The 24,800-nt window shown below is 39.1% G+C and overlaps 1 protein-coding gene across 1 annotated transcript in view; it reads left to right on the plus strand.

Annotated features, from left to right (window-relative positions):
* Nucleotides 1-24,800, plus strand: part of IQGAP2 (IQ motif containing GTPase activating protein 2) — a 297,690-nt gene that overhangs the window by 255,033 nt on the left and 17,857 nt on the right. Inside the window, exons 22-30 of the mRNA XM_059061419.2 lie at nucleotides 3,037-3,186; nucleotides 6,220-6,383; nucleotides 8,791-9,015; nucleotides 10,246-10,386; nucleotides 10,738-10,822; nucleotides 11,446-11,678; nucleotides 13,745-13,877; nucleotides 19,982-20,084; nucleotides 20,621-20,762. Of these exons, the coding sequence (XP_058917402.1) occupies nucleotides 3,037-3,186; nucleotides 6,220-6,383; nucleotides 8,791-9,015; nucleotides 10,246-10,386; nucleotides 10,738-10,822; nucleotides 11,446-11,678; nucleotides 13,745-13,877; nucleotides 19,982-20,084; nucleotides 20,621-20,762 (1,376 nt within the window). The remainder of the gene's footprint in view (nucleotides 1-3,036; nucleotides 3,187-6,219; nucleotides 6,384-8,790; nucleotides 9,016-10,245; nucleotides 10,387-10,737; nucleotides 10,823-11,445; nucleotides 11,679-13,744; nucleotides 13,878-19,981; nucleotides 20,085-20,620; nucleotides 20,763-24,800) is intronic.

The following is a 24,800-nucleotide window of genomic DNA, read 5'->3' on the forward strand; positions in this document are numbered from 1 at the left end:
ATAGATAAGGGTATCAGGCCACCGCCTGCCTAGACTTCTCCTGAACCTCCATCTGAAGGTAACTACGCTTTCTTTCTTCATCTTGAATGTGATTTATATATTTGTGAAATAAGGGGGGAAGTGTCGCCTTCTTAAAATTTTTGTAGAAATGAAAATCAAATTCCTCCTCTTTCCCCCATATAAACAATTAGGGGAACAGAAGTAAAGGAGTAAGTCAAGTTACCCCTCTCTCTAAGCTGAGAATGAAGAAGAATAAAGTCATAGACCTGGAAGGCAATGGATGTAACCACATAGAACTATCTAATCTCAAAGCTCCAAGGGGTGTTTTGGTTTCTTTTTTCTACCTATGAGCTGACCCCAGCTATGGGAGAAGGAGGTGCTGCGGGGTAAATAGAGTTGGAGCTTGTCCTATACAGTGGTTCTCATCCACAGGGATAATTGGAAATGGGGACAGGCACATTTTTTGTTGTCAGAATGACAGGAGTCCCTACTGGCATTTGGTGGAGAAGGGCCCAGGATGCAAGATGGGCAGCAGTGCATGCACAGCAAAGCACGGTAGTGCCTGAAATGCCCGGAGGGCCCCCCTTGGGACCGATGGTGGAGAATTCTGATACTGGCTGCAAACAGAGTCCTCATGTGGAGGGCTGGGCTAAGAGCTCAGGGGAGCAGTGGAAGAAGTTTTAGGAAAAACAACTGTCTTGCCACCTATGCTCTGGGACAGTGACCCAGTGTTCAGTGGCAAAGGAGGCCTTCAAGAGCTGTGGCTTTCATGTAAGTCATGTGCCATTAGTGAGTCATGAAATCAGTTTAGTGTATCACTTCAGCAGATTTAAAAAATGGAATAGAATAAAAGCAAATTGAAACGATCCGAGTGTGTCCCAGTAGTAAGAATAAGCATCCTTTCGTATAGTGCGTGTGGGTAAGTTTACCAATAAAAGACATAAACTGTATTTTTTACTGTGGGTCTCCGTAAAAATGTTTGGTAGATCCTTAGCCAAATGCCCTACTCTGGTTCATGAGCCTTTTAGTGGACACAGTAGCCTCAGTGACCTCTTGACAATGTTTCCAGCCACACATTTTCCACATTTCCCTGTAAATAGTTAAAGGAGCATGATTGGGAGGGAAAACCCTTAACTTTGTTAAATATTTAGAGGCTTCTCTTCGCTTTCATTTCTAATTTCTACATTGCATATTTTTTGCAAGTGCTTCTATAGATTCAAAAGATATAATTCATTCTTTTAAAGGTTACAGTTTAGTAGTGTTTAGTATATTCCCCAAATTGTGCAACTATCACTTCTGTCTGACTCTAGAACGTTTCATCATCCCAAAAAGAAACCCCAAAGAAAATGTTTTGGAATTAGATTGTGGTTACAGTTGCACAACCTTGTGACTAGACAGAACACCACTGAATTATACTCTTTAAAAGGATGAATTGTATAGTAAATGAATAATATTTCAAGTGAAAAAATACCCATATTCATTAACAGTCATTACCTATTCACTCCAACCCAGCCACAGCAACCTTTACTATACTTTCTATCTTGATAGATTTGCTTGTTCTGGATTTTTCATATTAATAGAGTCACACAATATGTCATCTGTTGTGACCAGCTTCTTTCACTTAGCATAGTGTTTTTAAAGTTCACCATGTTGTGGTAGCATAAATCAGTACTTCGTTCCTCTTTACTGATAAATAACATTCCATTGTGTGGATACACATTTTTTTTTTTTTTTTGCGGTATGCGGGCCTCTCACTGTTGTGGCCTCTACCGTTGCGGAGCACAGGCTCTGGATGCGCAGGCTCAGCGGCCATGGCTCATGGACCCAGCCGCTCCACGGCATGTGGGATCTTCCCGGACTGGGGCACGAACCCGTGTCCCCTGCATCGGCAGGCGGACTCTCAACCATTGTGCCACCAGGGAAGCCCTGGATACACATTTTATTTGCCCATTTATCAGTTGATGGACACTTGAGTTGTTCTCTCTTTTCAGCTGTTATGAGTAATTCTGCTATGAGCATTCATGTACATGTTTTTCTGTGGACATATGTTTTCAGTTCTCTTCAGTATATACCTAACAGTGAAGTTGCAGGGTCACATGGTCACCTGTGTTTAACTTCTGAGGAACGGCCAAATAACTGTTAATGTTGAGCACTCTTCATGTGCTTATTAGCCATTTGTAGGTCTTCTTTGGGAAAATGTCTGTTCACATCCTTTGCCCATTTTTTAATTGGGTTATTTGTCTTTTTATTTTTGAGATGTAGGAGTTCTTTATAGTATATTGTGGATACAAGTCCCTTATCTAATAAATGATTTGCAAATATTTTCTCTCATTCTATGGGTTTTCTTTATTGATAATGTACTTTGAAGCACAAAGGTTTTAATTTTTATGAAGTCCACTTTATTTTTTTCTTTTGTTGCTAGTGCGTTTGGTGTCGTATGTAAGAAACCATAATCTACATGCACAAAGAAACATGTACAAGAAGGCTCCTTACACACTCTGAAATAGTAATAAAATGTAAAAAAACTAACTGTCCATCAAAAGGAATATGATTAAATAAATTATCACACACACACCCCTAAAAGAAACCATTGCTTAATCCAGGGTAACAAATATTTTTGCCTAGGTTTTCTTACAAGAGTTTTAGTTTTAGCTCCTACATTTAGTTCTTTGATCTCTTTTGAGTTAATTTTTGTTTATGGGATGAGGTCTGACTTCTTTCTTTTGAACCTGGATATCCAGTTATCCCAGCATCATTTTTTGAAAAGACTATCCTCTCCCTATTGAATTGTCTTGGGACCTACGTTACATCCTAAGAACAAGTGCGTACAGCTTTGGAGAACAAATATTACAAAAGCCAAATTCACCTGCAGTTTGGATTTTCTTAATTTCTTTAACATCTCTGTCCATTTGTTTCTTCGTGAGGGAAAAGTGGAAAATTAATCTTTCCAACTGTGTGTGTTTCAGGGTGTCTGAGAAAGAAGGAGGTAAAGGGTACCAGCATAAAAAGTAGTAATTTCATAAAAATTTTTTCCAGGATGTAATTTCACACAGAACGAAACTGAATAAGAAAAAAGGTGGAGAAATGCAAATACTGAATAACACTGACAACCAAGGGATCAAAAGTTTGAGTAAGGAGAGAAGAAAGACACTGGAAACATATCAGCAGCTTTTTTATCTTTTACAGGTGAGAACAATTTCTTTCACTGTGAATTGTGGGTAAATGCTATGTTCCCGTTGGTATTTTACAGTAGATCTTGTCCCATGCTAAGGCTGTAATAGTTTACATGTTCTGAGCATTATTAAGTACCAAGTGCTATTCTAGGTGCTTTATATACATTATCTCGTTTTAATTCTTAGTACAGCCCTGGGAACCATCAAAAAATAATTTACTGATATTCCCGTATTACATGTGAGAAAACTGAGATACAGCCAGTAAATGGTAAAGCAAGGGTATTGGGATCCTGGCAGTTTGACTTAAAACTTCAGTCACGCTCTTCATGACTACATTATACTGCAGATATCGGCAGAAACAGTATAAATCTAATAATAACATAAGCAGATGCTGTCAAACATGAAAACATTAAAGTAAAACAGATCTGTACCAGAACCAGACTGCCCTTCTTTTGAGGAAGGAGCCAGAGAGTTTGGATTAGGGAAATGAAATTCCTTTTTTATTTCATTATTTCCATGGCATGACTGTGATCTAAGTGAACAGTAATTTTCCATTGCTTCAAGAGTGTGGGTGAGAACTAAGCTGAACTGGTTACGGCTGTACTGTGTCTGGTGGGCTAGTTGTTTGTTTGACCATTGATCAACCTCATCCGCCCACCAGCACATACAATTAGTCCCAAAGGAAACAGTGAGCGATAGTGAGAGATGGAAACAAAGCCTCCCCTTGGCAGGAAAACTTTCTCAAAAAAGGTGAATCAGCAGTTCTTCCTTGAAAGTCAGGTGTCCCTGGGGCCGCTGCTGGTGGCAGTGATTCCGTCAAGGCGTGGAGATGCTTGAATCTTTGCTTGAGGACGTCTCTGGCATTAGGTGCAAAGAGAACACATTAGCCAAAATATAAACGAGGTGTGGCTAGCCCCGTTTAGAGAAGAGACGTTAATTTTGGTAGAGTTGAGAACTCGAGTGGAGAACCGGTGTAGTACTCCAGATGTCCACCATGTGGCAGCATAGAAGGAAAAATGTTAAAACAGAATTGTCCGTGGAATCCAGTGCTTAACAACAGCTTCCTTTCCAGAAAGAAAGGGGGCTCGCACTAGGCAGGGAAGGTTTTTTGTCAGCTGAAATTAGGTTAATAGGCATCCACCAGTTAGAAATTTAATCTTAAGCATTTATCATTTTTTTGTTAATTTTTATTGGAGTATAGTTGCTTTACAATGTTGTGTTAGTTTCTACTACACAGCAAAGTGAATCAGCTGTATGTATACATATATCCCCTCTTTTTTGGATTTCCTTTCCATTTAGGTCACCACAGAGCATCGAGTAGAGTTCCCTGTACTATACAGTAGGTTCTCACATTTATCATTTTTGACATCCATGAACTTCCAAGTGTATGAAGCTTCTTTAGGATTTAGTTTTCTATTGTTGGATTTTGATAGAATTTGTGTCATTTAGGAAGGTGAAAATTTAGTCGCTGGCCTAAGATTTGTATGGTTTACCCTATTATGTAAGTGGAGGCTTATTAATGGGAAGGAGAAAAAGCATAGGAGCGTGTTTAGAATAATTCCACAAGATTTATTCCCTAAACGATCCAAAGCTGATAGAACCAGACCATGACCATTCAGTTGTACTGAGTGAAGTGTCCAAAAATCGTTTATTTTTCTTCACCTTTTCTCCTCTCTGCTTTGGAGACATTAACCCAAGACCAATGAGGAAGCTATAGAAAAGCAAACGGCGTGGATCCCTTTCGCCTTTGGAAATTCTTAGCCAAAGTAGCAGGTCAGCTAGCATAGGTTTTGCTATGGGCTTGTCTCTTCTGTATGAGCCTAAATTTAAAGTTTTTAGGTCATCTGAGAGGAATGAGGCTTCTTCGGCTTTAGAGTAATTTTCCTTTCTCAAAAGCCGATATACTTAGTGTGGGAAAAGAATTACCCCAGAATGCTAAGAAAAAGGTTGTCCTGAGCTGTTTATTCATAAAATTTTAGCCAGTCATTATGAGCTTGAAAGTAAATCTAAGTGGTAAACTAAACTAGAATTAGGGTTTTCTTAAAATTTTTAAAGCCAAACTGCTTGAGACTCTTAAATACTGGTTTCCATGTATGGAAAATTTTCTTTTCTCATCGGAAGGAAGATGAAGAGGAGGACTATCAAATTTTCTCTGTCACCTTAATATTATATTTTTTCTTCTAACCTCCATCTGCTTGGTGTAACTCCTTCAGAAAAAACACATTACCACAAAGACTGGTGCTACCTCTCTTGAACTCCATCCTAAGCTGAGCTGCATGTCAATTTTTTAAAAATTCTTGTCCATCTTTACATTTTTTTTAAATTTAAGGATTCTCTCTTCAGATACCAGATCTGTCAGCCACCCCCCTCTCTCTTCTCTTCTTTTTATCTTAGCCTTCTGGGGTGATTCTTTTCCCACACTAAGCATATGGGCTTCTTGCCAGGTTCTTCTGGCATTTCCCCCATGAACTATCCTGACCTTCACCCCTCTGTTCAGCCTCCCTGCCTCACTGTTACCTTCTCATGCTTTCTAAAACATCATGGCCATCCCACTGTCTCCACATGTAAACGTATCCTTTTCTTTTTCTTTCTTGTCTCAGAATATGGGATGTGTTTCCTTCTATTCATTCATCAGTCCTTCTAGGACAGTCTATTTAGCTCAGCCCTTGGTCCCTTCTTGCCAGTCTCTTTGGATACCAGATCTATCAGCCACCCCCCGCCTCCTGTGTTTCTACAACAAATATTACTGTGTGGCTCCAAATGGTGTAGAGTGTACATAATACAATTATACTCCCTTAAATATGTCATGATATAGTATATAAAATGTAAATCCTACCGTAACTTTCTAGTATAACTTCCTATAGTTTAGTAGTAGTATTATCTGCTACCTTTTGAAGTCTTAATATGTGCCAGATACTCTTCCATATGCTTTATACATAATAAGTCATTAAAGCGCAAGGAACTGGGGACTCCTCTCTGCTTTTAATAATATATTAACATATAGTTTTGTTGGGGTGGGGGGGTGTTTCTTCTCTCTTTCCTTCAGACAAATCCTTTGTACCTCGCTAAGCTGATTTTCCAGATGCCACAGAACAAGTCAACTAAATTTATGGATACTGTTATTTTCACCTTATACAATTATGCTTCCAATCAACGGGAAGAATATCTACTCCTCAAGCTTTTTAAAACTGCTCTGGAGGAAGAAATAAAGTATGTATATAAGTATATATGTAAAAATACCAATACCTTTTGTTAGTGGTGGCTATCTCTGATTTACTAAAATAATTTTAAAGTTATTCTTATAAGTTATTTATACATATTAAAATGTTTCAAATTTTTTGAGAAGTTGCCACATCATCATAGATATATTCAGGTACAGCTTTCTCCCAACAGTGATATCTTTTCTAATGCTAAATCCACTCTTGATTTTGCAAGTATACAAAGCTCTTTGAAAGTCAGTGAGGGCTTGGCTGGTGGTGCAGTGGTTAAGAATCCTCCTGCCAATGCAGGGGACACGGGTTCGAGCCCTGGTCCGGGATCCTGCATACCGTGGAGCAGCTACGCCCGTGCGCCACAACTGCTGAGCCTGCGCTCTAGAGCCCACGAGCCACAACTACTAAAGCCCATGCACCTCGTGCTCTGTGACAGGAGAAGCCACTGCAATGAGAAGCCCATGCACTGCAACGAAGAGTAGCTCCCGCTCGCAGCAACTAGAGAAACCTCGCACGTAGCAACGAAGACCCAATGCAGCCAAAAATAAATAAATAAACTAAATAAATTTATATTAAGAAAAAGTCAGTGAGAAAACCTAATTAAATTTATGTGAGTAGGGCTTCCCTGGTGGCGCAGTGGTTGAGAATCCGCCTGCCGATGCAGGGGACACGGGTTCGTGCCCCAGTCCGGGAAGATCCCACATGCCGCGGAGCGGCTGGGCCCATGAGCCATGGCCACTGAGCCTGCGCATCCGGAGCCTGTGCTCCGCAATGGGAGAGGCCACAACAGCGAGAGGCCCGCGTACCACAAAAAAAAAAAAAAAAAAAAAAAAAAAAAAAAAAAAATTTATGTGAGTAGTAAAGCCATAAACAGATGAGGATAATGATCTCTGCTAAAGTTTTTCCTTCTTACTGGAATTTAAGCTGCTGCTAATTTATTTTTTTACTCAGTTAATGTAAAAAATGTGTAGGCAGCTATAATGAATAGAGGGGAGACCCATGAGAAATGCCCTTAGCCAACTAGATGGATCTTAACTGTCTTCCTTACTTCTGAATCCCTTAAGCGATGCTAATCCTATAGGTCTCTGAAGCTATTAGCCAGGCACCTCTGCCCTCATGCTGTCTATAAGGCAGCATGAGAAATAGGATTCATGAGCAATAGCAATGCTATGCAGTAGAATAAGGTAAGTACTAAATGAATGATAAGCACGGTGTAACAGATGAGAGGGATGGAAAGAAAAGTGCCGATACAGTCAATCGATAAAGATTGTAGGGAAGAGAAAGGAGTTGACCCAAAACCTTGAAGAATATCTACAGTTTTTATAAAAAGAAATGGTAAAGGGAAATAAGGCACTATGGTAACAGAAACAGTATGGACCAAGGGGCAAGAAAGAAAGTAGATTAGTCTAGCCAAGAGATGACTTAATTCGTGACCACCAGGAAAGTAAGTTTGGGCCAGATCATGGGAGACACTGAGTATAGGCCGAAGTGCTGAGGCTCTTTTTACTTTCTGGGAAGGTGTGCAAGGTTTTTGATGTGACCACATTGAGTTTTTAGAAGATTGATCTGCTAGCCACGTATGAACAGGATGAATTGGAGATACACAATTCAGGGAAATGGGGGGGGGGCATGCATAGGAAAAAGGCAGAGATTAGATTTTCAACAGTGAGTTTGAGTTTTAGGTGTAGAACATGTGGGTGAAATATTTCCAATATCCAGCAGAATATTGGAAATTCAAGGCTAACTCCCAGGAAAGAGACAGGGAGCATCCTAACTTGTATACTGTCACCCAGTATTATTATTAGTCTAGGTCCATCTTTAGTTGATTCCTGCCTTCTAGATTGGAATTAAAGCTGAGAAATTATTTTTAGGTCCTTAAATTTCCTGAATAAGAAACTCATCTTACAAATGATAGCTTCCTTTTATTTTTTTTTAATAAAAATAATAAACGGAGGATTCTGAGACCCACTTTATTAATGGACACTCAGTCTTCCAGTAGCCCTGATAAATTAGAATCAGGACATGCATTGTAGATCCTGCTCTACAGGCCCTGTTACCACTGCAAACCTTTGGCCACATAGCTCAGGCATGTTGTCTAGTGATGGAGGCAGATAGAATGGTCATACTTAGAGAGAAAGCTTTGCCTTAACTTCCCACAAGTTTCAGACTCAGAGATTTTATTACAGAAGACAGCATGTGGGCCATGTCCATCAAAAGTCTCCTTTGGCTCAGGTGTGCTCACCAGATAGAGATGGGAGATAGCTTCCTTTTAAATCACACTGTCTTTGATCTTCCATGAAGAAAAATACAGCCCCCCAAAGCCCTTGCCCACCAGAGAGAATATACACTGTTTAAAACTCTATCCATAGAGGCAAACCATTTTGTTTGGTCTGGGCCTTTTTTAGATCAAAGGTGGACCAGGTCCAGGACATAGTTACTGGGAACCCTACAGTCATCAAGATGGTCGTCAGCTTCAACAGAGGTGCCCGTGGACAGAACACACTGCGCCAGCTTCTGGCTCCAGTGGTGAAAGAGATCATCGATGACAAATCCCTGATCATCAACACAAGCCCCGTCGAAGTGTACAAGGCCTGGGTGAACCAACTAGAAACACAGACTGGAGAAGCCAGGTAGTCAAGCCTGGGCGATGCTGGTTTTCAGTCGCGTTTTATGATCATTTTTATGTGTATATTTATACATACTCTTAAACTCTGTTGAGCTCTGTTAAAAGAACAAAATTCACTGTGCAAAGTCAGTTTTCAACCTAAGATGTTGTTACCTCCCTTAACATACCCATGCAGGCCACATTCTTGGACTCCTGCTCATCTTAGTAGTACATGGTATTTTCAGATTTCGGTACCAGTTGATTCCCAAAGCCACAATTTCTGTAGTTCTCTCCCTTGGTTTTTCTTTGTTGTTTCTAAACCTAGGCCTAGACCTAGACCTAGACCTCTTCACCTGATAATACCTGCGTTGTTTTGGTTTTTTTTTACAATTACCAAGAGAGTAACTTGAACATGTAAGCCTCAACAAGCTGGGTGGGCTTGGCTTATTCTAGGTAGTGGTCTGATGATCCCAGCAATCCCAGCTTTTAATTTCCTGCAAAAGGATGCCATGTGAAATGCACAGAGAATTACAATGCGTGGTTGTCACAGCACTGTCTGTAATCACAAAAGTTGGGGAAGGTCAAAATATTTAGCTTGGGGATTCTGTTAAATAAATGTTTATATAACATAATCGAGTAGTAAGTAACTATTTGGAATGGTGGTATAAAATATATTTGTTGCCTGGGTAAACAGTTCATAACATAGTTCTTGGTTGTAGTTTGGTACAGTGACTCATTTTCTGTATCAAAAAAAAATATGCATGTGTATACACACACGTAGGATCTATATGGGATGTGTATAGACACGAACTGCATTACACCCATATACACACACGCGTAGCAGAGGACCAGAAAGTTATACACTAAAATAAGGAAAAGTAGTTGTCTCTGGGGTCAGTATTGTTTTCTTGTTGGCTTATATGCAAATTTTTCTGTAAAGAACATACTGCTCTTTATAATTTAAAAGAGAGAGGGGGAGAGAGAGAGAGAGAAAGTTAGCTGGGTCTACATTACCTGGGTCTGCCTGTTATTTTGCCAGAAGAGCCCAAATGGAGAGCCTGGAGTCACCCTGATGTTCTGGTGGCAGAGGGTTCCATGTGGGCTCTCCCCTGCCCCAAGCAAACATTTTAAAATTGGAGTTGGTGAGCAAACTCTACTTCACGATACAAAGCTGAATGGTAGAACCAATGTGGCAAGGATACACATGCTTGTACCTAAGCCCCCAATTAATCGGAAGCCCTCATTGTGGTTTCAGCAACCTGCCTTACGATGTGACCACAGAACAAGCTCTGACATACCCAGAAGTGAAAATCAAACTGGAGGCATCCATCGAAAACCTGAGAAGGGTCACCGACAAAGTCCTGAATTCTATCATTTCTTCCCTTGATCTACTGCCGTAAGTTGTATATGTAGCAGGTTTAACTTTCTTCCCTAGAAGTTCTTGAAATACTATGTAAAATAAATCCCTGTAGTGAAGATAGGCGTTTTCCTCATATTGCATTTACTAGTTTAAAAGTTTGCCAACATTTGCACTTTAAATTCATAACTGTTCTCCAAAGAAGGAACAGTACAAAACAGCGCTCAGGTACGATTATCCGTGGCAGTCCTGTGATTCCGTTACCATCTCATTTTGTGTTTAATTTTTAGAAAAACTGTTTGGCTTTAGTTGACTGGAACAATTGCTGTGTGTTTCTTCCTCACTTAGCCTTTTTCCATTATTTTCTTTTGTCATCTGTTTTCCATGTAGTTATGGATTGAGGTATATAGCCAAAGTACTGAAGAATTCGATCCGTGAGAAATTTCCCGATGCAACAGAAGATGAGCTATTAAAGGTAGATTTTCAAGGGTGACCTCACCATAGCTTCTTTTGGGGGTAGGACCCAAAATTACCAACACACCATTTTGTAAAATTTTTCCCCTTGTATGACTTTTTATAATAAGCTACAAGTCTTCTGTTCTAATGGCTCTCAAGATTATTGTTATGAGGTTAATTGGGAGCTCTTATACATTATTGAGGCTCTTTATTTTAGAGAATTTGAGGGAGGGCAGTAGCATATTTTCACCAAAAATAATTTTGTTAACTATATTAGTAATGTGTGATTATATTCACTACCTTTACTTAGCTCCTTGTTAAGATCCAGATCGGAGAAATGTCAGTTAATATTAACTTTTAAAAAACCCTCCAGGGCTTCCCTGGTGGCGCAGTGGTTGAGAATCCGCCTGCCGATGCAGGGGACACGGGTTTGTGCCCTGGACCGGGAAGATCCCACATGCCTGGAGTGTCTGGGCCCGTGAGCCATGGCCACTGAGCCTGCGTGTCCGGAGCCTGTACTCCGCAACAGGAGAGGCCACAACAGTGAGAAGCCTGCGTAACGCAAAAAAAAAAAAAAAAAAAACCCTCCAAACTCTTGAGTTTTCTCTCTCAAAAATAGTCTTTTCTTCTACATCACTCCAGATTGTTGGAAATCTCCTGTACTATCGGTACATGAACCCAGCCATCGTCGCCCCAGACGGCTTTGATATCATCGATATGACAGCCGGAGGTCAGATAAATTCCGACCAGAGGAGAAACTTGGGATCAGTGGCCAAGGTCCTTCAGCATGCAGCCTCCAACAAGCTCTTTGAAGGGGAAAATGAGCATCTCTCATCTATGAACAGTTATTTATCAGAGACGTATCAGGAGTTCAGGTGAGAGGTATCGTTACCTTTGGAGAAACTTGCAAGATACTGAGCAAGAGGAATGTGTGTTCTGTGCCCAGAGCTGGGCTTGCGGGCAGGAACCCCAGGGGGCTGAATGCATTTCTTGTACTGCTTGTTGCTGTGGGGAGAGAGGAGGGAGGGACAAGCAGGCCGGGTTCCTTCTGTCTGATGTTCCCCATCCAACCCCCACCCCCAGTGCCCCTGTTACATTGAGTCCTCCCCATATGTATGATTTCTGCTATTGATAAAAGAAATATTTCATCTTCTTGGTATGCTATAGGCTTGTAGTGCTTAGAATTAAAGACATCGAAATAGCTGACTTCTGCTTTTCTGAACTTAAAAAGAGGGTATCATTTTGTCCATTCAGGAAAAACTTGCCTTATCTACATCAAACAACAGTAGGAAACTGAGTATTTGGTTTGGGATGGTTGGGAGAATCCAGCTTCTATGTTTGTTGAGGATTGTGTGTGAATATGTTCTGTTCTGTTCTCGAACATCTCTTAAATATACACGTAAGACTTAAGTCTATTGACTTTATAAGCTCCAAATTGTATCACTAATCATTCCACGGGGATACGGGAGGAGGACTGAATCTGGCAGGAAGATTCAGTCACCCCGAAGCTCTCTGAGGAAGCCCGTTCATCTTGGCGTTTGCTTTCTCTTTTCTGCCATTCAGCCAGTCATACAAGTATGACATCTCTGTGGCCTCTTTCACGCCTCACTTGGAAAATGATAATTTCCCATTCCTCAGTTTTCCTCTAAATTAGTGATTTATCTGCTGACAAAGGTAGTTCATGATCATTCATCTCTTTCTGGAATTTGTGGCCTCTTGTGAGAAATTTTCCCCAAATCCTCTTACTATGGGAAGTCTTGATTTTCTCAAGCTGCTAATTTTAGGTCGCCTCACTGACTAAAAAAGTAACATCCATTTCTTGCAAATCCTTATCTGCTATTAGAACCTCTTTTTACTTCCCTTTTTCTCAGATTATTCCTACCAAACATCTATGTTTCCAACTCTTCTTCATTTAAAAGGAAATGAAACCAAAAGCCTCCCCTCATCTCTTAAATTCATCTATTTTTTTTTTCTCTTCCACTCATATTAATCCTTTGTGTTCCTCAGCAACCATGAAACATTATAACCAAAAAAGTTCAGGAAGACCAGTTGTCATGTGGGAGCATGGCTGCCTGCCATTTACCCTGCCCCGGCCTAGGGGTGGGAAGGCACAGGTCTTTCGGGTGTACAAGCCTTGTGTGCCCTTAGGAGATACACCAAGGATAATTTCAGGCATTTGAAACATTTGCAAATTTATAGAATAAAGTACCTACTCTACCTGTGCCAAGAATCCCTCCTAAACCATGATTGCAGCACACCTGGCTTTTCTCTATCTCTCTGTTGAAATTTGCTGTAGCTTCAAATAGCAGACTTTTTAGAGTCTGAGCACTGGAGGAAGGGAGCCTTGTATGTATCTGGGTGTCTGGTGTTAACAGCCTTTCCAGCCAGCAACTGTTGTCTGGATCAACTAAGAGTAGAGTAGGCTTAACTTGAATTTTTGTCAAATTGGTAACAGAAACTCTGAAAGGGTGTTGAAATCCCCAGGATTTAATTTAATTTAATTTAATTTAATTTGTGCCAATTAAAGTAGCAAATTTGACTAATTGCTTTTTGGATTGTTTTCTCTATAAAGACTTGATTCTTAGATCAGGGAACATCAGTACTGACATTTTTGTGTAGATTTCAGGAGGCATTTTTAAAATCATATTTTTTAAATGACCTGCCAATAATTTGATTACCTTGGGTCAATCACAGGGCCTGAGGCCCTAAATGCTCTGTCTGTTCCTTTCTGAGGACCTGGGTCCAACATCAACATCCGGAAACATGGACTCAGCTTCGAGGTCTAGAGCCAGCCTGGAAGGTTCTGGAACAGGTCCCCGAGGTGTGCAGTAGAAAATAAAGCACTAGCCATCACTGAAGATTTCCTCACCATTTTGATAAAGCCATTGTATTCACAAATTTGACTCTGTCTTAAGACTTTGGGTTTTTTTTCCTTTTTTAGGAAATATTTCAAAGAAGCATGTAATGTCCCTGAACCAGAAGAAAAGTTTAATATGGATAAATACACAGATGTGGTGACAGTCAGCAAACCAGTCATTTATATTTCAATTGAAGAAATCATCAGCACACATTCAGTAAGAGAGGTTGGAGGAGGGTCTTAGCAATGGACACGGGGTTCAAACGTCTGCTCTTGAAAATGTTTAGTTTCTACAGGGTGTTACTGTAAGCATGTGCTCCTACGCATGCTCTTAACCTGAAAAAAACTTGAATTATTTATTCCCTGACCCTTATACATTGACTAATCTCCTTTTCCCGAACAGGAAAAGTTTACTTTTGGCATGATACATGTATTCCCTGACTCTTGTGCCTTAGGAAAACTCCTTCTCTCAAGCTAGGAAAGTTTATTTCTTCCGTGATCCAGTTACAGTCAGGTGGTGAATGTGCAGTTTAAGCCCCGAGCCCGGGCAGCCCTGGTATTTTCTCCACCCACCAGGGCCACACGGCCTGTACCCCAGAGTCGGTCTCTCCCCCTTTCAAGAATTCTCTTCGCATTTCCAGTAATTTTCTGGGAAAATGAGAATGCTCCCTCTCTTCTAATGTTTGGACATAAAGAGGGAGGGGATAAACAGGCTGCTTCAGGTTGGGGAAAAGACGACATACACCCCACACCCCAGCAGTAGCCGCCTACAAAGAATCGCTTCTGTTGTTCTGGAAAACCCCCTTTCTTAGAACCAGGCACTGTCAGTCTGCTATGTCATATAATGTCACCCTCTGGTTCACGTGCAGACATCACCACCATCAACCATTAGCCTGTATTAGGTGCATTTTGAGGGCAGGGCAGTTTTCTCGGCATGGTGAGGGTCTTTGTTTGCTTAAGACCAAGTAGAGCTTATTTCCTGAACCAGCTAGGTTCTTAAAGCATAACCTTTTCAAGAACAGTTCTGGACACGACTACTCCAAGCTAAGTCCTGAGGACATGCAAGAAATTCACCCAAGACCTCCAAAATCAGAACCTGCATTCTCACAAGATCCCAGGTGACTCAGATACACACTGAAGCTCAAGAAGCCCTGGTTAAGGATGCGCCCAACTTCAAATGATACACACAACTGGCGGAAAGCACGACAAATGCACACCTCTTAAAGGGCCACCCCTCCCCCCACCAAACCAGATATACTAACAAGTGGCAAAATTGGCTGCGCAAAATTTCAGTCTTCATTATTAAACTCTTCTAAGTAACTAAACCTTAAATATGGGTTGGAAAGAAAGATTAGATTGGATCTACTTTTGATTTCCCTCTTTCAGGGTTGGGACAGGGAACCTCCCTGACATTTGCAACAAGCTTTCCATCAGTGTTTTGAGTGACCCTAAACAAAAGCAGATCTGAATGAACAGCTGAGGGGGTGAGTGGGTTGATTAAATAAAGAGGCTATACTTGTTTTCCCAAATCACCAAGCAAACACATCCAGTACATGCACCACTTGCAAAAATAATTTTCTAACGAACAAGTAGACTCATTCATATTTGAGCCACGACCCGCTTATCTATTTTTTATGGCAAATTTTTCCTCTCAAAAAAATGTCCACACATCGCCTGCACATGTGCTGAGGGCAATAGCCACATGCAGGAAAAGTGAGAGATTCTTCCCCAAGGAGAGCTGAGAGACAATGTTACTGTATTAATTTAGACTGTTACTCTTCAAGGAGAAATAGTCTGTTCCTTTTGTTAACAAGAGTTGAAAACAGAATCCAATCCTGGGAAACATAACTTGTAACCAGTTTGGAATTCCATCATGTGTGATGTTGGAAGCAGATGTAATAACATGGGAGAATTGTAATTGCAGGGAAAGACTGTCCTTGTTTACTGTCTGTCTCAAGTGAGGAGGTGTCCACATGCAGACACAAGCACAGCAGCAGCATGACTTGCCATGCCTGTGGCCACATACTTGTCCTTTGTTCTCTAAGCAACACGTAGAACATTAGCTCTTTAAGGAGGCATTTTCAGGAAATTTTGATGTTCAGTCATTATCAAAATAAAGAGTAGAAGCTGGCTGCCTAAATCATCCCTTCCAGAGACAGCAGCCCATCAGCTGTCCCATCTCTTCAGAGAACTAGAACATAAATTTATCCATCTTGCTTATTTTGTTCTTGTTTCTGAGTTACCTTACCCCAAAATATCCTGTGTACTACTTCCAGATTTCACCATATCTTTCTGTCATCTGTGTTATTTATATAACATCTTTCTTTAAATCTAACCATAGTAGAAAAACTAGCATGTCTTACAATGGACAGAATTTTAAAATTAGTTGAATATAGTTGCTTCTTTGAAGCTATGCATTTGAGGCCCACTCTCCCTTTCTTAAAAACCCAATTTGTAAGTATCAGGGAATGTTAGGGAAAATTCAGCATTAAACAGATAACTCTCTCCTTCACTAATCTTAAAGATTAAAAGAGAATGGAAAAGGAGGTAATCACGGCAGTGTTGTACTGGCATAAGGATAGACATACCAGTCAATGAGATAGAACTGAGAGTCTAGAAATCTTCAAATCTGTGGTCAATTTGTTTTTGACAAGGGACTAAAACAGTTCAGTGGGCAAAGAATAGTCTTTTCAACAAATGGTTCTGGGACAACTGGAAATCCACATGCCAAGAATGAAGTTGGACCCTTTCTTTCCACCCTATACAAAAATGAACTCGAAATGGATCAGAGACCTAAATATAAGAGCTAAAACTATAAAACTCTTAGAAGAAAACATAGGAGTAAATCTTTGTGACCTTGGATTAGGCAATGGTTTCTTAGATATGACACCAAATGTACAAGCCACTAAAAAAACAAAAACAAAAAAAAAGATAAATTGGACCTCCTCAAAGTTGGAAACTTTTGTGCTATAAACATTGCCATCAAGAAAAGACAACCAAGGGAACGAGAGAAAATAATTGCAGATAATGTATCTGTTAAAGGACTTGGATCCAGAATACACAAAGAAAACCTACAACTCCATGGTGAGATAAATAATCCGATTGAAAAATGGACAACTGTACATCAAATGACACAATGAGCACAGTGAAAAGGCAACCTACAGAATGGAAGAAATATTTGCAAATCATATACTGTATCTGATAAAGGGTTAATATCCAGAATATGTAAAGAATTCTCACAACTTGGCAACAACAAAAAATAGCCCGATTTTAAAATGAGCTACAGACCTGAATAGACATTTCTCCAAAGAAGCTATAGAAATGGCTGACAAGCACATGAAAAGATGCTCAACATCACTAATGACTAGGGAAATCCAAGTCCACACCACAATGATTTTGCCTCATTGTATAATAGAGACAGCCTATAAATCTATCATTTGGTTTGGAAAAAGAAAAAAATAAAAACACGAGATACCACCTTACACCCATTATGGCGGCTACTATAAAAACAAAAACAAAAACCAGAAAATGTGTTAGCAAAGATATAGAGAAGTTAGAACCCTTTTATACTATTAGTGGGAACGTTAAATGGTACAGCTGCTATGGAAAACAGTATGATAGTTTCTCAAAAAAATTAAAAACAGATTCACTTCTGGATATATACTCAATAAAAAGCAGAGTCAAAGAGACATTTGTACCCTCCTGTTCATTGCAGCATTCATTGTACAGTAGCTGAAAGGTGGAAATAACCAAGTGTCCCTCAACAGATGAATGGATAAACAAAATGTGATACAGACATACAATGGAATATTATTCAGCCTTAAACAGGAAGGAAATTCTGATACATGTTACAACATGGCTGATCCTTGAAGATCTTATGCCAAGTGAAATAAACCAGACGCAGAGAGACAAATACTATATGATTCCACTTATATGAGGTACCCAGAGTAGTCAGATTCAGAGAGAAGAAAGTACAATGGTCGAATGAGGAGTTGTTGCAGAATGGATACAGAGTTTTAGTTTTGCCAAATGGAAGAGTTATATAGATTGGTTGCACAATAATGTTAATGTACTTAACACTACTGAACTATACACTTAAAAATGGTTAAGATGGTAGATTTTATGATGTGTATTTTACTACAATTAAAAATAAAAACAGGGCTTCCCTGGTGGCGCAGTGGTTGAGAGTCCGCCTGCCGATGCAGGGGACACGGGTTCGTGCCCCGGTCCGGGAAGATCCCACATGCCCTGGAGCGGCTAGGCCCATGAGCCATGGCCGCTGAGCCTGCGCGTCCGGAGCCTGTGCTCCACAACGGGAGAGGCCACGACAGTGAGAGGCCCGCGTACCACAAAAAAAATAAATAAATAAATAAAATAAATAAATAAATAAATAAAAATAAAAACATAAAAATAAAATTTTTAAATGGGCAAGCGATCTGAATAGAGATTTCTCCAAGGAAAATATACAATAGCCAATAAGCACATGAAACGATGCTCATCATTATTAGTCATCAGGGAATGCAAATCAAAACCAAAATGAGATAACTTCACGCCCACTAGGATAGCTAGAATTAAAAAGTCAGGTAATAATAAATGTTGGCAAGGATGTAGAATGACTGAAACTCTCATATACTAATGGTGGAGATGCAAAATGGTCCAGCCACTTAGGAAATCAGTTTGGCAATTCCTAAATGTTAAACAGAGTTACTATGTGATGAAGTAATTCCTAGGTATGGGCTCAAGAAAACTGAAAACATGTGCACACAAAAACTAGTCCATGAATGTTCACAGCAGCTTATTCATAATAGCCAAAAACTGGAAACAAATGTCCATCAAAAGATGAATGAATGAAGTGCAATATATCCATATAATGGAAAACTCTTTCGGGGCTAAAGAGGAACAAATGCATGCTACAACATGGATGAACCTTGAAACCATCATGCTCAGTGAGAAAGACCAGTCACAAAAGGACACACATTGTATGAGTCCACTCATGTGAAGCATCCAGAACAGCTAAATCTATAGAGACAGAAAGTACATTAATGGCTTCCAGAAGGAAGGGGTAATACTGGGGAGTGACAGCTAATGGTTACACAGTTTCTTTTAAGGTGATGAAAATATTCTGAAATTAGATAGTGGTGATGGTTACACAAGTCTTTGAATATACTAAAAACCATCGTTATCACAGGTTTTAAATGCGTGGATTTGATGGTGTGTTAATTGTATCTCAAGCTGTTGAGAAAAAAGATTAAAAATGGAAAAGACTAATTTTATTATATGATTCAGTGTTTTGTAAGATAGTTACTCAAAACAACTAAAATTAGGTTTCCCATCACCAGGGATACCAGTCCCACACTTTGGAAACATTGTTTTAATTTAACTCTAAATGAAAACAAGAGCAGCTGTGTTTTCATAGCTGTACCCCCAGAGTTACTATGTTTCCTCTAAGACCTGGCAAACACCCAGCAGTGTTCCCCTTAATCCATTTTTGGAATTCTGAAAGGAGGAACCAGCTGGTACATCTAGGTCTCAGGCCAAGGAATCATATGGGCATTTCTGCCATCCCTACCCATGAAGGATCTTCAATGCCAGACAGATTGAAATAGCTAATAGTGGTGATTTGAAAAAATATATAGTGTTTGATTACCGAGTAATTTCTCTCTGAAGAGATATGGAAATGCCCTTACAGTTTGCTACCGTATTAGCCAAGAGACTTCTGTGTTGTTTTAGACTCTCTCCCCAACTTTGACTTTTTTTTCCTCTTTTTTATTGATGTGTCGTTGATTTACAATGCCGTGTTAGTTTCAGGTGTACAGAAAAGTGATTCAGACTACTTTATATGTAGTCTTTCAGATTCTTTTCCCTTATAGGTTATTACAAAATATTGAGTATAGTTTCCTGTGCTGTACAGTAGGTCCTTGTTGGTTATCTATTTTACATATAATAGTGTGTGTATGTTAATCCCAAACTCCTAATTTATCCCTCAACTTTGACTTTTGTATAAACATGGAGGGAGCACAGGGTCTAGGTGGAAGAAGGCTGCCTCTTGGCAGATCTTGCAAGATCTTGCTGAAAGAGTGCTTATGAACACCTTTCACAAAACTACAGTTTCTCGATGAAGAGTGGGCACTTGCCTCTAAGATAAAATGAAAGCTGTGTCTCTCTGTGGTCTCTAATTTTAATATATGTCAGACTTGTATTTAAGGTTCAAACAATATCAGAAATAATTTATCATGAAAAACTGGGAAGGGAACTATGTAAATATGGTAGCCATTGAGAACTGACTTTTATTTTTGTATGTGTGTTGCTTTCTATATAAAGCTCCTGTTGGAACACCAGGATGCGATTGCCCCTGAAAAAAATGACTTACTGAATGAACTATTGGAATTGCTGGGAGAGGTACCTAATGTGGAATCTTTTCTTGGTAAGGGCTTCTTCTCTCTTGTTCGTATTTGATTGGTTGGTTGGATGGTTGGTTGGTTTTCCTATCCTAGATCAAAAAATCTTTTTAATTTAATACTTAAGTTTATTTAAAGGATAACTACACTAGCCCCTTCCTACATGAAGCATTCTGTAATTCTTAGTGTGCTAGATTATCAAACAATTTGATACTCTTGAAGCTCTAAATACATCAAAAAGGATTTGTCAACCATAAAGAAAGAAAAAGCGAAATTTATTAGACGTTATTTGCTATGTTCTCCAATGGTGTCTTTTATTAACAGTCTTCTCTTTTAGTATTTTTTTTCCAATTTCAGATATTGATGTCCTATGCTATTTTAATGTTTAATTCAGAGATTTTTTAAAGTGTATTTTAAAGTGTATTTAAAGTGTATTCTTCTGAGGACCATGATCTCCTGTTCAACTACCGAGCCCATGTTTCCTACAGAACCTTTATCTTACATTGTTGATGCCACTGTCACAATCAGTAAATTGGAAAAATAACAATATTTTATTCTACAGGGGAAGGAGCTGTTGACCCCAGTGACCCTGACAAGGTAAACACACTAAATCAACTTGCAAAGACTGAGATTTCCCTTTTCCTGACCAGCAAGTACGACATAGGGGATGGTGAAGCTATAGATGGCCAAAGCCTCATGATCAAGTAAGTTTGGGACCTAAAAAGCACATGTCTCCAATTATGCATCTTAAACCATGCAAATTCAAATAAGGCTAATTCCTCAAATAATCATTTTAAAATATCTAAATATTGAAATACATTATGTTTATCCATCAAACATCTAACTAAAGAATAGTAGACTCTTTGTAATTTAAGAGGGAACTAAATATCATGATGCTTTCTTAAAGCCTATCTTGTTTTTTAGTTTTCCTTGTAGTAATTTGATTCCTTTCCTTTAAGAAATGATTAACTCAGCTGGTGAAAGGCCTCAGGTAGCTGAAAGGAAATATCTGTTTCAGTGGTCAAAAGAATAGTCAAGGAAATACCTTGAACCTAATTTATTTTCTGGTATAAAATGTTAACGTAAAAGGCACACACGATAAGACATAATGCTATTATCTGATTTATTAGGCACCTTGCTTATTAAAACTAAGCCTGGATATCTTGACCAACTTTGACTTTATTTATACCCAATTTCTTGTCCTCAAAGATTTCAAATGACGCTTTCACACTTTTTATTAATACTGTACTTTTTCCGTCAAGGCCTCGTGGACATTCCATATCAGTCCTTTACATACAGGGTAAGAAAGAATGATCCATCACCATAAATCGAAACGCCATAAACCAAAGCCAGGTGCTCACCAAACAATACAGTTTTTAAGAACTAATATAACCAAAAGGATTCGTATTAGCACATTAGAACAGTTGTACGTTGGGGTGAGGTGGAGAATGGCAATGGGAAATTGGGAGAAAAGGAAATAAATAAGTATTTAAATAATACTTCACACATGACTTCCAAGGAACAGGCCCTGAATTCTGAGGTTGTTTTCATTTGTGACAGGAGCTTTCTGTTCTGCCACTGACATGTCTTTGGACAGTACTCATTTCTAGTTGATTTTTTTCCAGATATTCAATCCCATGAAAATGGCAAAAAACAAAAACAAAAAAAAACCCTTAGTGTGCTATGTTGCAATATGTACATATGTGCTTCTTCTACTAGGCTTGTTTATTTTGTGCTCCAGTATTCTCTAAGGATCTGTTTATTCACGTAGCCAAATACTTGAGTATCTACTCTGTGTCCGTGGCACTGGGCTTGAGGCTGAGGACACAGCGGTGAGCAAGCCATTAAGGGTCCCTGCCTTCCGGGGGTCTGCAGTCTGATGGAGAGCACAGCTCACCTGAGGGCCCCAGGACAAGCTGCAGGACTCCTACACAAACTTGGCTTCATAAGAGTTGAGGGCAGTTCCTTTAAACTACTGATGATGAAGTCAGATTGAACTTGCAGAGACAGCTCAGGATAGGGCAACAGAAAATAGGGGGAAAACTGTGGAAGCTGCTCCCTGGGTTCCTCTGAGCATGTGCCAATTACAAAGGTAACTGGAAATACAGATCCTGTGGTTCCACCATGCAAATTAAATTAGGCCAGTTATCCTGTGATCTCATAAGCTTTGTCCTTTAGAAGTAAGAGGAAGAAATTTTTTCATAATTAATTTTGTCTGTTACTTGAACACCATTTTCTAAATGCAGTCAACTCAAATGTCTGCATTAATGAATGGAGATCATGATTTGGGTAGTCTAAAATATAAAATAGTCTGAACATCTTATATATTTATACTTATTTCTGAATCTGAGTCTCCATGGTTCTGTGAATTTTTGGAGTCCACATTTCAAAAGCAAAACCATGAAAGTCGGGTGTGTTGGGCAGCAATGCATCTTAGCCAGGAAGGCCTAGTGCATTGTCCTACTTGCCTCAGCCCTTGTGTGGCTCCCTCCCCCACTGTATGCTAGAAAAAAGTACTGTCTACTTCTTTAATCACTATTCCAAGTAGAGCCAGCCAGTGGTTTTATTTATTTATTTACTTACTCTTGTATTTTGTAGTAAAATACACACAACATAAAATTTACAAATCTAACCTTTTAAAGTATACAATTCAGTGGCACTTAGTACATCCAGGATGTTGTGCAAGCATCACAACTATCTAGTTCCAGAACATTGTTATCACCCCAAAAGTAACCCCGTATCCATTAAGCAGTCATTCCCCAATGACCCTGGGGCATCTTTTCTGCTTTCTGTCTCTATGAACTTGCCTATTCTGGAAATTTCATATAATGGAATCATACAATATGTGGCCTTTTGTGTCTGGCTTCTCTTATTAAGCATATTTTTGGCTGAATAACATTCCATTGTATGGGCATACCACATTTATCATGGACATTTGGGTTGTTGCTACCTTTTGGCTGTAGTGAATAGTACTACTATAAACATTTATATACATCTTTTTATTTGAATACTGTTTTCAGTTCTTTTGAGTATACACCTAGGAGTAGAATTGCTGGGTCATATGTTAATTCTGTTTTGAGGAACTGCCAGACCTTTTTTCCACAATGGCTACACCATTTTATATTCCTACCAACAAAGTATGAGAGTTTCAATTTTTCCATAATTCACCAAAATTTATTTTCTGTTTTGTATATTTTGTTGTTATAGCCATCCTAGTGGGTATGAAGTAGTATCTCATTGTGGTTTTGATTTGCATTTCCCTAATGATTAATAATTAATAATATTTCCATGTGCTTGTCAGCCTATCTTCTTTGTAGAAATGTCTATTCAAGTCTTTTGCCCATTTTTTAGTTGGATTGTTTGTCTTTTTGTTGCAGAGTTGTAAGAGTTCTTTATATGTTCTGGATGGTAAACCCCTATCAGATATATGATTTGCAAATATTTTCACCCATTCTATGGGTTGTCTTTTTATTATTGAAGTATAGTTGGTTTACAATGTTGTATTAATTACTGCTGTACAGGAAAGTAATTCAGTTATATATATACATTCTTCTTTTTAATATATTTTTTCCATTGTGGTCTATCATAGGCTATTGAATATAGTTCTTTATGCTATACAGTAGGACCTTGTTGTTTATCCATTCTATATATTAAAGCTTATATCTGCTCCCAACCTCCCACTCCATCCCTCCTCCAACCTCCCCAACCCCCCCTCCAGCAACTACCAGTCTGTTCTCTATGTCTGTGATTCTGTTTCTGTTTCATAGATAGGTTCATTTGTGTCATGTTTTAGATTCCAAATATAAGTGATATCATATGGTATTTGTTTTTCTCTTTCTGACTTATGTCACTTAGTATGATAATCTCTAGTTGTATCCATGTTGCTGCAAATGGCGTTATTTCAGGGCTGTCTTTTTATTCTCTTGGTAATATCCTTTTCTGTAGAAAAGTTTTTTAACTTAATGAAATGCAGTTTATCTATTTTTTGTTGTTGTTTCTTGTGCTTTTCGTGTCATATATAAAAATTCATTGAGCAATTCAAGATCATGAGGATTTACTCCTGTGTTTTTTTCTAAGTGTTCTATAGTTTCAGCTTTTATATTTAGGTCTGCGATCCCTTTTGAGCTAATTTTTGTGTATGGTGGAAGATCGGGGTCCAGCGTTATTCTTTTGCATGTGGATGCCCAGTTTTCCACCACCATTTCTTAAAGAGACTATTCTTTCTCCATTAGATGGTCTAGACACTCTTGTCAAAAGCCAATCTACCATACATGTATGGTTTTCTAGACTCTAAATTCTATTCCATTGATCTATATGCCTATCCTTATGCTAGTACCACACTGCATTTATCACTGTAGCTTCGTAGTAAGTTTTGAAATTGGGAAGTATGAGTCTTCCAAGTTGTTCTTTTTCAAGATTCTTTTTGCTACTTGGGGTTCCTTGCAATTCCATGTGAACTGTAGGATCAACTTTTCCATTTATATAGGAAAGGCTATTGGGCCAGTGTTTTAATAGATTCAATAATTTACTGCTTTCATAGACCTCTGGGGTCTAGAAAGCCTTCCTCTGGGCATACTTTGAGATCCTGCTGTTAGCAGAGCCCTTCACTAAGCAGCCCAGTGGATCATCGTGGATAACAACTTGAAATGAAGACTGACTCTCACTAAGCAGCCCAGTAGATCATCGTGGATAACAACTTGAAATGAAGACTGACTCAGTAGCCTTCCCTAAAAGAGGAATTT

Source organism: Kogia breviceps, chromosome 4 (genome assembly GCF_026419965.1).
Source record: "Kogia breviceps isolate mKogBre1 chromosome 4, mKogBre1 haplotype 1, whole genome shotgun sequence".
NCBI lineage: Eukaryota > Metazoa > Chordata > Mammalia > Artiodactyla > Physeteridae > Kogia > Kogia breviceps.